Raw genomic sequence first — 11,488 nt, forward strand, 5'->3', positions numbered from 1 at the left:
CAGACTCGGGTAGCCTACGTTGGATCCGGAAACACTGATGTCAACGACATCGCGAAGGCGACGCTGGAAACTGACGAGCTGGGAGTGTCTTGGAGAGTGGTTCTTGTCCTTGTGCCTCTGATGCTTGAAGTGGCTGTCTTTATTTTGCTCAGTTTACTGTCCGGGCTTCTGCAATCTCAATCCAATACCTGTTTCTCTTTTTAGTCTCATCATTCGTATCCCTATCGTCAAGCTCCCATCATCTTTCTAGCTTGATTCACACTTCTCCAAACACTACAAGAGAGACCATAGCTAAACGTGACTATGTCGGGCGGATTTGGACACCCGTCGTTTCGCGCACATGAACGGCTCCCGCTCCATCCATCGTTTTAGTCAGGCGTTACCCGCCCGTGGTTGATAAGCCGGCGTCGCGGATGCCCCACCACCGAATCAGCCTCCCCTCCAAGGCTCAGATCCCGCCTCCCCTGAGCTCCTAGCCATCGTCCATCCTGCGGACAAGACGTCGAACCTTGCACCTGAGGCCTATCTCATATCAGAAATCTCATATCAGAAAATACCAGTAGTCACTCGGCCGTCCCTTGAACCTTGCGCCAGTCCAGATCCTTCCCGGGCTGTGTTGGGAGCACGTCGCGCGCTTTTCTTTTCACTCGCCACGACGCCAAGCATTAGTCATCGCCCATCTCACATCTCTCTCAACATGGCAACTTCACGGCCTCTCATAGTCGGGCCCGACTCGGGCCCGGAACCGCCATACCCGCTGAAAATGGAGGGCAAGGTCATATCCGGCTTTGGCAGGGGATCCAAGGAGGTGAGTTGACGTGGTCAGGGGTTGGTCTCTCGACCAGTCCTCCTACCCACTCCTGTTAGGATACACCCATATGTCCAAGAGCCCAGCAAGAAGGACACAGCCATCCTAACAAAACCAAACAAAGCTCGGCATCCCCACGGCCAACCTCCCCGTGGACGAGGCAGTGACGCCCTGGATCGCCGACATCAAGTCCGGCGTCTACTTTGGCTGGGCCTCGCTCGACCTGCCCGCCTCCCACCCGCAGGCCTCCTCCTCCTCCTCCTCTTCCTCTTCCCCCCACTCGGGCGGCGGATCCTTTTCCGTCTTCCCCATGGTCATGTCCATCGGCTACAACCCCTTCTACAAGAACACGGTCCGGAGCGCAGAGGTGCACGTGCTGCACCGCTTCGACGCCGACTTTTACGGCGCCCGCATGCGCCTCCTGATCCTGGGCTTCATCCGCGACGAGCTCGACTACTCGACCCTCGATGCCCTCGTCCGGGACATCAACCTCGACTGCGACGTCGCTCGCAACAGCCTCGCCCGCGACGCCTGGGCCCCGGCCTCGGGCGGGAGGGAGAAGGGCTCGCTCGGGGGCGAGTGGCTCACCAGGGAGGCGGGGGCGGGCGCGGGGGAGGCTGCTTGAGCTAGTTCCGGTTAGGGAGGAGCGCTCGAGCAGGCTGTCTTTTCCCCCATGAGTGAACACCTTTTCTGACTCCTGAATTGCCTCCCTGTATCGTGTAGTTTCGTCACTTTGCCCGGTGTTATGTAAATATCAAATCAAACGTCATCAGACCGGCACTGAATTCTATCAGCCGAAAACAACACCCGGGTATAGTATAATTAGAATGTGGAATGACAAAAAAACGCGTGAAGCTAACTCGCTCCCAGCTCGGTCACAGCCCACATTTTGGCGTTGCCATAGCGCACCTGTATGGCGAATGGAAGGAGAGCATGACGAAAAGCAACAACATGCAAAATAAAGAATGCAAACGATGATATGCGGTGTCCAAGTGTGTGTTGCCACCATGTTTTGAAATGCAAAGACGCCGCCGATGCCATTGTCCCCTGAGCACAAAAAATCCAAAACATAACAACACGATCCTCCTCCTTGCAAACAAGGGGCGACGCGTTTGAAAAAACCTAGCCCTATGTACCCTTTGGCCTTTCTGGGTCAAACGGCAAGCTGATGGGGTTCTTGATTAGGGTAATAGCAAGGAAGGAACTGCCAAGTACACGCATCCAGTCAGAATCGTACTGTGAAGATAATTAGGGAAGAGAAAATTGCGAGGGCCAAAGTAACTCACATTCATAACGATCATCATGGGTATGTCGAAGGTATCCCGTCGAATGTGCCAGCAGTACGAACACTCCAGCTTACCGTCCTTGGCAATCTTGGATATGCCGTGCTCACCATCTATGCGAGCCACCCTATTGCTGAGAATGCTCTGCCGCGGCTCCTTTGAGGGACTGGGTTGTGGCTGCTGTTGCTGTTGTTGTTGCTGCGGCTCGGGCTTGGTCGTCACGTCGACCGAGGGGGCTTGGGTGCGGTACTTGAACAGCCGGGTCTTGCGGGTGACGCGGCCGCGGCTGTTCTCGAAGGCCAGCTGGGCAAAGTCTTCGTAGAACTGTATGACGCTGTCGTCGTCCATAAGTTCAGCGATGAACAGCGGCTGTGGCCCAGAGTCCGCCGGCTGTCCCTGGACAGCCGCCGCCGCCGTCTTGGCCGAGTCTGTACCCGCCGCCGCCGCCGACTGATGCGCATTCAGCGTCCTCAGTCGGGGCGTCGACAGGCCAGTCCGGCCAGAGCTGTTGTTGCCGCCAGCCGCCGGGTCCGGGTTGTTGGGGTTCCCTGTGTTCACGTTTAGATTGGGCTCTTTACCAAGGAGAACTTCCTTCCTCCAGCCCGTCAGGGCCGTAAACTCCTTGTTCACAGCCACCACCTCGCCCGTCCGCCGGCACAGCACCGTGGGGCTCGACGTCTGCTCCAGAAACTCCCCAAACTCAAACAGGGAGCGCTGAAACGACTTCTCCATAAAGATCAGGTCTGCCCGGCTCAGCGTCCTCGTACACGCGATGAAGGACGGCCGTATACTTGCCAGGGACTTCGCCACGCGCAAGATTTTGCTCGCCGACAGCCGCCTCTGTAGCAGCGCAATGAGTTTGTGGAAGCCACGAACGTACATGTATGGTTCCGTGACGTTCTCATAGATCCGCGATGAGTCCCTGTATCGCTTCCCCATGGCCGTCTGCGGCCCGAACCACGCCGCCACCGCCGCCGATGACGCCTTTGGCTTGGGCCGCGGGGGTTGCGTCGGGCCTACGGCGTGTGGCACCGAGTTCCCTCCAGTGTTCGCATAGGCGGCCGCTGTCGGAGAGCCGTCGAAGCCGACCGTCGTGGGCTGCGGGCTATTGTTCTCCGTGCTGGGACTCTGGAGGCTGCCGGGCCCGGCTGCGATGGCGTAGGCGTGCGGCAAGCCGTGCTGCAGGTTCCCCTGGGAGTAGGGCCCACCCGAAGACTGCTCCAATCCGAGGAAGTCGCCCATCACGTTGGCGTCGTAGATCTTGTCAAAGCCCACGCCGTTGTTGTTACTGCCGAAAATGGCAGGTCCGAACGTGATGTCGCCTGCTCCGGGCTGTGATATCGACGGGTCCCTGGGCGGGGTCTCAGCGGCTCCCGAGGACATGTGGCCGAGCATGCTGAACTCCATGGCACCGTACTGGCTCCCGAAATTCAACCCCTCGAGGTTGAAGTTGTATAATGCAGGGTTACTGGGGTCAAACAAGGCAGGTGAAAAGCTAGTGATGTCACCAGATACCTGTGGCACCGTCAGACTGCCCATCTGGGCAGCAGATGACTCCTGAAATGTCGGGGACACGGGACTCTGCTGGCTGGAGAATGAGATGCCGTCTGTGAGGGAGGACACCTGGGTCTGCTGCGTTGGAGAGAAAACGCCATATGTCGACGCGGCGCCGGGCTGGGAGAAGAAGGCCGTCGCGGTGGCGTTTGACGACGCCTCAGAAGCGACGCTCGACGGCTGGCGGTGTGGGTTCGGCCGCGATGTGTGTGAGTGCGCGCTGTAACTTGGCCCGAGGACCGGGCCAAGGGCCTCAGGGGGTGCATCATGAAGATACTTTGCCTTTTTCCTTACGCCGTCCTGGCACTGCTCGGCAAGGCCGCGCTTTATACACCTCTGGCATGGCCGCTCGTCGCCTTTACGCAGGAGGCGAAAACAGCGCGGGTTAGCGTTGGACCAGCGGGATAGACATCCGTCCCTGGAGTGGGTAGAGGGGTGGGGTGGACAGGGGCGTTGCGCAAAACTAACCACATGTCAAATGGGCACGTTGGCAGGCGTAGCAGGCTCTCCGCGCCTTTTTACGCCGTGGCCGCAGCGGGTCTTTGGGGTCGAGTTTCTTCTTGACCTCGCCAGTGCCCTCCTGGCCGGTATCAGGTGACGTGTTTTGGTGGTCGGTCATCTTGTCGTCGTCGTCTTTGACGTGGGCGTCGTGTTCGTCGTACTCAGACATTGCATCTGAGACCTCTCCCTCGTTGAGCTCCGTATCGTCTGCCATGGTGTCCGAGGCCGGAGGGTATTTATATATGTACGGGGGTACGTGGTATAAGTCTGAGCAGGTCTGCGGTCTATGGTTGGTCCAAGGGCAGGGCAGGTGCGGGTGCGCATGCGGTACTTTGCCGAGGTATCTGGCAGTGGGTGGCAGTGGGTGGCAGTGGGGGGTGGTGGCGGGAAGGGATAGCAGTCGACGGCTGTAGGTGGTAATGGTGGTGGGCGTGTTTCTTGCGGGCGGCCTAACTGCCTGCCTGGAGGCCCGAGGGGGCCGGCTGGGAGGGGGGGAGGTATGTGGTTTGCGAAACCGCACCTCTTCGCGCCTAGGCGGGCCGGTCTGGGAAATCTCCAGGTCGCAAGAGGCGTGTAGGCGGCAGCCGCACAGGAAAGGGAGACGCAGGCCGCTGGGATGCTGCAGCCAATGTCACAGCACGCTAGCGCAGCACAGCGCCGGGAAAATAATGGCAGTGATTTGCGGACGCAGGAGGAAATCGCCTGTGGCTCTATCCCTGGACAAGATGCGGTGTCGCCAGACCATGACTGCTCCCAAATTAAAACAAGAAGCAAAGCAAAGAAGAGTGGCGGCGGGCCAACAGGAGCCGCCCCAGCTCGCCGATTATTGGCGGTGGGTCCGGCGCGCGGCAGCGCACCCACACGCACAGCTCGGCCTGGAGCTCAGGAGGGCAGGCCGGTCAGACTGTGCTGGGCTGGGCAATGTGGTCTCGAGCGCCAGTTGCTCAGTGATAGCCAACGGATAAGCACACCGGTACACAGATGTGGAAGGGGATCCCCCCCTCGTATCGCGCCGTCGAAGCGAAAAGCGCAGTTAGGGAGCCGGTACACGCTCCAATAGGCTCGCAGCCGGGGCCCAGGAGGCGTCCTTGTGCGACGTCCTCAGCACGCCGAGGAAATCAATAGTTGGGCTGTATCTGGACCGGGGCAGGCGTCGCAGGCCGGCGCCCATGGGGGCACACAGGACGGGCGGGTAGGGGTAGGCAAGGCCTCTCGGGCTGGGCGGGCGGCGGCGGCGGGCGGTCGATGACGAGGTTCCTTTTCCTGGATCTCTGGCGGCGGGAGGGTTGCTTGCGCCTTGGTTGTGGCCAGGGGTGCCTGATAAAGGGGGGGTCTGCGGCTGCAGCTACCCGTCGTCTATGCCTTTTCTGTATCTGGTAGCGATACGCAAGCACTCCCCTGGCGGTTCTGGTTGGCGTTTCGAACAGCGGTCGAGGTCGGAGACAGGAAAGGGAGGGCGAAGGAGATGGCGCAAGGGGTGGGGGGAGACCAAAGCAGCGTGGTCTGCAGGCAGGCCAAGGTCGCAAGCTGGATGCCGCTGGCCGTTTCGAGCGAAGGCTGCTTGCCGGTCAGCAGGAGGTGTACGCAGATGGACGGTCGGTGGATGGTGTTCGCGCAAGAGTGTTGCGACTGCGGTAACCGGGTAGAAGATGGTGCTGCGCGGTGTCTGATCCGGAGATGTTGATCCGAACTGTGTTTTTTTTTTCTTTCTTTTCTTTTTTTCTTAATCTCTCTAAGCCACCCACAACAAACCCCAAGCCTGCGGAAAAAATAATCTGCACGAGGGAAAAAAAATTGGTCCCTAATACTTTGGCGGCGCAAAAGAAAAGCTCGCGAGGTTCAGCTCGAATCAGGGAAGCGAAGCTGAAGGTCAGACCGCTGACTGGGCAGGCGTGACGAACAAAAAAAAAGATGAAAAAAAAAAAAAAAGAATGAGATCAGATCCCTGTGGGGCAGACAGCGGCAACAGTGCACTTGTGCGACCTCGTTGAGCTTCGCGACTGCCATCTGATTGCGGGGTCTCTGTCGTCGCTCGCAGCAGCAGCAGCGCCGTCGGTAATGCATTGGAGGCCGTGGTTGGTCGGTTCGTGGGTTCGATGCCACGGCAGGAGCCAGCCAGGCAGGTGCAACGCACGGGGGAACGGCAGCGGGGAAAGAGCGTTCGTCCTGCCTCCTGCGTCTTGGCGGCGGTGGCAGGCTGTGCAGCTCCCCTCTCTCCGCGCGCCCACGGCGCTGGCACCTGCTTGAGCCAGCCCGTGATTAGCCCGAGCCAGCGCGAACCCCCACCCCAAGTACAGGGTACATCCTGGAGCGCGCTGGGCGCAGGCGCTGGCAGGCTCGTCTTGGTCACGGACGGTGGCGTGGATGGGCTGGAAAGGTACTAGCGACTGACCGACGGTTGGACGGCTCCCTAGTCTGCCAACCGCTAGGACTGTCAATCGTCACATACAATTGACATTTGCATTGGCTGTCTCTCCAGTTACCTATCGGCAAAGGGCGGGGAGGGCCGCGAGAGCCTTCCTCGGCGACAGCAATCAGGGCAGGAACCGGTCAAGAATGTGTCAATGCTTACCACATCGATTATCAATATCTTGCAATGGATGGACCGTTAGCCGGCCCACTGAGCTCCTAGCCCAGCCTAGCCCGCAGCGCAGTTTGTCAAACACCACCATGGAGACCAGCGCAGGGCTTCCTCCCACTGGAGGAGACGGGCACTGGCATGGATATTGGTTCCCTCAACTCTGCCAGACCTCGCACCCATGCAGGCCCAAACACGAAATGCTGGCTGCCGCTTTTTTTTACTATTCTTTTTATTTTATTTTATTCCTTCCTGTCTATGGCTCTCTTTGCTTCCTGCCTCGTCGTGTTGCTGAGGAGGAGGGGGAGGGCCAAATATGGTCTTTGCCAGGGTTGCGGCAGGCAGGCTGGAGTGCGCCGAATGCCTGTGCTTTGCTCCACACCCTCAACCGTGGCTAAACTAAAGCTCACGATGCACCACGGCAGAAGCGGACAGCAGCAGTGGATGCAGCAGCAGCGCGTCATGCTGTGCTACTATGCGGGTTCGTTGTTCGAGAGCCTTGCAAGTCCACCTGTGAGGCTTGGTGGCCTGGTCTCGAGGGCATGGTGGAGGGTATCTATCATCAACCCGATACCTACCCAGGAAGGTAAATACCTCATGGATGGCACGAGGCTCGCCAAGGCTGGTGCTTGTCAAGAAGAAGGCGTACATTGCTGTCTTACTCAACCTGGTCGTCCATATCTCTGCGTGAGCTCGGTACTGTTAGCCCGAGCCGTGGAAGCGAGTATAAGCTAGTATACGATGTACATACCCTCGTCTTTCTTCTCCCGTATTCCTCGCCACCACCATCACCACTACCACCACCATCTCCCCATCTGCCTCCCCTCGGCCCCCTCTTTTCACTGTTTCATCCTTGGCACATGCAGGCGCCTTTCGGCTACCTGCTTCCTCGGACTGCTACTTGGCCTTCTCCTCCAACACGCTCGCTAGGCCGCGGTGGCCTCCGCCGACACGAGCCCGACGATGGCGGCAGAACCTTGAAGGTGTGTTGCATTCTAGACGCCCACGCAGCCACCCATCCGGAGGCGTGTGTGCCAACGGCACGCACCTCCATCTTCCTACCCCTCCATCCATCCATCCATCCGTCCATCCATCCATCCTCCCTTCCTTCCTCCCCCGACTGCCTCCCCCTTCCCCTCGGTCCTTGGTGCCAGATCTTGTCCCGTCTTTTCTGTCACATCTCACTTCATTCCATCTCTCTCGCCCCTGACCCAGCGATCTCTCACCTCGCAGATGGGATCAACAAGGTCAATATCTGCTCGATTGGGGAGTATTTGTGGCGGTTTGCCACTCCCCTTCTGAGCGGCTGCTCCCGTCGCCGTTGCTACCTTTTGGCGGAAAAGGGGCGCGAGGGCATGTACGCAGGTACCTGGCCGGGCGCCCGGCCGGCATGGCATTGCAAAGTATTGAGAAAGTAGAAGGGTTTGGAAGCGGAGGGACGGGCAGCGCTCTCCGAGGCCAGGGGGAGCTGGTTCGGGGGCAGGCACGGCATGGACAGATGGTTGGATGCTGCTTCTTGATGATCGTCTCTATTGCTTGCGTTGCTGCCCGTCTTCGGCCGAAGGCGCCAAACGGGACCGCCTTTCCAGCCCAAATATCAGAGAGGAGACGTCGGGATGGATGGGGGGGCCTGCCAACCGCTGCCATCTCTCTGCGCTAGCTTGTCCTCCCCCAACGCTGTTCCTCCGTCCGTTCCCAGTGGGCAGTGGGCGGTGGGCAGGTATGACTACCTCTGGCCCTCAGTAATGGCAAGGTCAAGAAAAGAGAGGCACGGCATAACGGTCACTGTTCCCATTTGTCCGCCCAGGGGGTCACAAGCTTGTGCAAATATAGGACACGTCCGCCTCCCCGGCCCAGGCTGGGTGGTCCGCTCAAAGCGCCCCCCAGCCGTCAACTTCGTGGTGAAGGACCTGCTCGCTCCGAAACTTCCGCTGTTTGGTGCCAGCCGCCACCCCGTCTCGCCATCGACCGTCGGGAGCCGGCATACGCACGGCCGCCCAGCTTGTGTGGCCGTGGATCAAGGATCAAGGGGGGAAAGGCAAGCGGGTCCGGACCACGCAGCCAGTAGGGCCTTCTTGAATGACCCTCTCTCTCTCTTTCTTTTGACTTCCTGGTCCTGGGAACTGGAGAGGCTTGACTGGGCGACCCTGCTTTCAATCGCCCTTTGCCTCACTCCCACGTCGATCGTCATCATCGATCGCTGCAGCCAGCCATCTCGGCCACTTACACCGCCCAGTATTGCTCCATTGATTGCGCGAGCGTCTCTTGGCTGGCTGCCCGGCCGGCTCCCCCACGCCCCCACGAGATGCAAACACACGCCCCTCCATCCTCCATGCCGGACTGCCAGATTGATCAGTGACTGGGGCGCCAGATCCATCCAAGAGGCGACGTCCGACCTTGCCGGCCGCGTTCTCTTACCTACCATGCACGTGCGCTCGTGGATCCGCGCTCGTCGGATGGCGGGCATCGCTTCGAGTGGTGTTGGTGGACAGACCACGAATGTAGGAGCAAGTCCCTAAATTTGTCCCTGCTATATATCTCAGCTTGGCTGTGGGGATATCGGCGGGCAGACAGCTTAACAGCACTCGAGGTGATGGCCCCCAATACCAAGGCTTTTCGTTGCGTCCACACTCGTTGGCCTGTACCGCGTGACTTTGAGGCCTCACTGGGCAGCGTATCGGCTCCTGGCGCGGATCTTCTTCCCGTAGTAGAAGAATATGAAGGGGAACGGCATCATGGCAACAGTCAGGAACGCCAGAACCGACGTCGCCCATTGGTAGCCCAGGGCATTATACATCTGAACCCCAAAGAGCGGAAAAGCGGCTGATGAGACGGGGGAGGCATGGCGAGGTTAGCATGGGGCCGGCTGAAGGTACAGAGTGGCAAACAAATCAATCAAACAAGGATGTGGTGAGAGTACAGCCAGGCCAGCCAGCCACTGCTTCGTGATGATCCGCATCCATCTCAACCACCCTTGTTTATTGGAGCCAGATCACGACCGGTGAGGGAGAGGGAAGGGCCAGACCAGGGTCGAGACTCACCAGCAAGGGCACACCTGACGAACACGTTTGCCGCGATGGCGCTGGCAGAGTATGTTGGGTATGCGTCGACCTATTTAGAGCAAAATATTCCTGTTAGACCGGCAAGGCAAAAAAAAGAAGAAGCTCGGATTCGGACCAATCCGGGCCCAGAGCCCGTGAGCGTTCCACAGCAGGCAAAAAAAAAAAAAAGGCCGCGCGCGTCGTGTCACTAACTTACCAGGTAGGTAAATATCCCCTTGAAGGCCAGCATGTAGCTGCAGAAAACAAGGTTGGAACGCTTCGGTTAGCCGCATCGACTCTATCATGTGCGCTGGCTGCGAAATGCAAGATCGTCATGGCCGTAACAGGGAAGCCGGAGATGGCCAAAAGGTGCGTTTCCACGCACACGCCCCCTTTTTTCTTTCGCATTTGGTGACACGCGGAGCTGTCCGACCACCACAGTGGGTGTGACCGGGCCGCCAGGCACGAGAACGACCCCCCGTGTTCGGAGATAAGACGACAGGTTCTTGGGGTAAGGAGAAGGAGAGTGGGCAAGGGACAAGAAAGGGTAGGGGAGAGGGACAAGAAAGGGGAAGTGAGAAAAAAGAGAGGATGGTTTTGGTGCGACATACCCTATACCAAACACGGCAGAGCCAATGAGCGGCACGATCCAGTGCACCCACGGGAAGGTGGTCCAGCCGAACATGAAGAGCCCGACGGGCGTCAGGACGCCGCCGGCCATGACGCACGGCAGGTGGAACTCTGGCTCGCTGGCGCCCTCGACGCCCGTCTCGCGCTCGAGCGCGGCGACAAGGCGGGCGCGGGCGCGCTGCCAGTAAGGGTCCGTAAAGACGCCGGCCACCATGCCCACGAGCAGGCCGAGGAAGGTCATGCCCGTCTGCCAGAGCGCGAAGCCGTGGTTGCGCGAGAAGACGAGCGGGAAGGCGCCGAAGAAGAGGTAGAGGATTCCCAGCAGGATGGCCGAGTACAGGTCCAGCGCCACGCAGATGGGCTCCGACGCCAGCATCTGGAACGGCCGCAGCAGCGAGCGCGCCACGGAGCCGGCGACCGAAGAGGACTGCCCGGCCCGCCGCCGCTCCATGGGCGCCACCCAGCGGCCGTCGCCCGTCTCGGCGCGCAGGGCGCGGGCGCGGTCGCGCAGCAGGACCGGGTGGTAGGTCTCGGGCACCAAGAGGGCGACGGCGGCGAGGAGGACGAGGCTCCAGGCCACGAGGACCCAGTGGGTCCAACGCCAGTCGACGTAGGTGTTGATGAAGCCGCCCATCAGGGGGCCGATGCAGGGGCCGATGAAGGGCGCGAGCGTGAAGACGGCCATGGGGAGCGACATGTCCTGCTTGGAGAAGAGGTCGCTGACGGTGCCGCCCGAGACGGACAGGAAGGCGCTGCCGGTGAAGCCCTGGAAGAAGCGGGCCACGATCATGGTCTCGATGTTGTGCGCCACGGCCGACGGCACGATCCAGACGGCGAAGAGCAGGAACGAGGCCAGGTAGACGGGCCGCCGGCCGTAGAACTCGCTCAGCGGCGACCAGGCCGGCCCCATGGCGATGCCGAGCACGAAGGTGCTGAGCCCGATGGTTGCGACCAGGTTGGAGCAGCCGAACTCGGCCGTCATGGGGCCGTAGCTGGACGTGTAGATGGAGCTTGCGCAGGTGCTGTGCAGGCAGCATACACATGTGAGCCTGGAGCCCTCAGCAAGGCTGCAGGGGTGAGGGGAGAGATCAGT

The 11,488-nt window shown here is 59.9% G+C and overlaps 4 protein-coding genes across 4 annotated transcripts in view; 1 reads left to right on the plus strand and 3 right to left on the minus strand.

The window, feature by feature from the left end:
- The first annotated feature begins 436 nt into the window (after window positions 1-436).
- On the plus strand, window positions 437-1,692 carry GGTG_00860 (riboflavin kinase). The gene is made up of 2 exons (XM_009218612.1): window positions 437-808; window positions 933-1,692. Exons 1-2 carry the CDS (start codon window positions 698-700, stop codon window positions 1,431-1,433), a joined length of 612 nt encoding a protein of 203 aa, XP_009216876.1. The 5' UTR covers window positions 437-697; the 3' UTR covers window positions 1,434-1,692.
- Window positions 1,693-1,936: 244 nt separating this feature from the next.
- GGTG_00861 (hypothetical protein) lies at window positions 1,937-4,360 on the minus strand (the record flags this gene model as incomplete). Its single annotated transcript, XM_009218613.1, has 3 exons — window positions 1,937-2,044; window positions 2,095-4,001; window positions 4,114-4,360. 3 exons carry the CDS (start codon window positions 4,358-4,360, stop codon window positions 1,937-1,939), a joined length of 2,262 nt encoding a protein of 753 aa, XP_009216877.1.
- Window positions 4,361-5,179: 819 nt separating this feature from the next.
- GGTG_00862 (hypothetical protein) lies at window positions 5,180-6,604 on the minus strand (the record flags this gene model as incomplete). The annotated part of the gene is made up of 4 exons (XM_009218614.1): window positions 5,180-5,463; window positions 5,541-5,812; window positions 6,121-6,515; window positions 6,596-6,604. 4 exons carry the CDS (start codon window positions 6,602-6,604, stop codon window positions 5,180-5,182), a joined length of 960 nt encoding a protein of 319 aa, XP_009216878.1.
- Window positions 6,605-6,969: 365 nt separating this feature from the next.
- The window catches only part of GGTG_00863 (fluconazole resistance protein 1), a 5,672-nt gene continuing 1,153 nt past the window's right edge, over window positions 6,970-11,488 (minus strand). The window contains exons 2-6 of the mRNA XM_009218615.1: window positions 10,377-11,417; window positions 9,983-10,019; window positions 9,766-9,835; window positions 7,476-9,547; window positions 6,970-7,407 (exon numbers count right to left, since the gene is read on the minus strand). Coding sequence (XP_009216879.1) covers window positions 9,387-9,547; window positions 9,766-9,835; window positions 9,983-10,019; window positions 10,377-11,417 — 1,309 coding nt within the window. The 3' untranslated portion in view covers window positions 6,970-7,407; window positions 7,476-9,386. The remainder of the gene's footprint in view (window positions 7,408-7,475; window positions 9,548-9,765; window positions 9,836-9,982; window positions 10,020-10,376; window positions 11,418-11,488) is intronic.

This window comes from Gaeumannomyces tritici, assembly GCF_000145635.1.
Source record: "Gaeumannomyces tritici R3-111a-1 unplaced genomic scaffold supercont2.1, whole genome shotgun sequence".
NCBI classification, from domain to species: Eukaryota; Fungi; Ascomycota; class Sordariomycetes; order Magnaporthales; family Magnaporthaceae; genus Gaeumannomyces; species Gaeumannomyces tritici.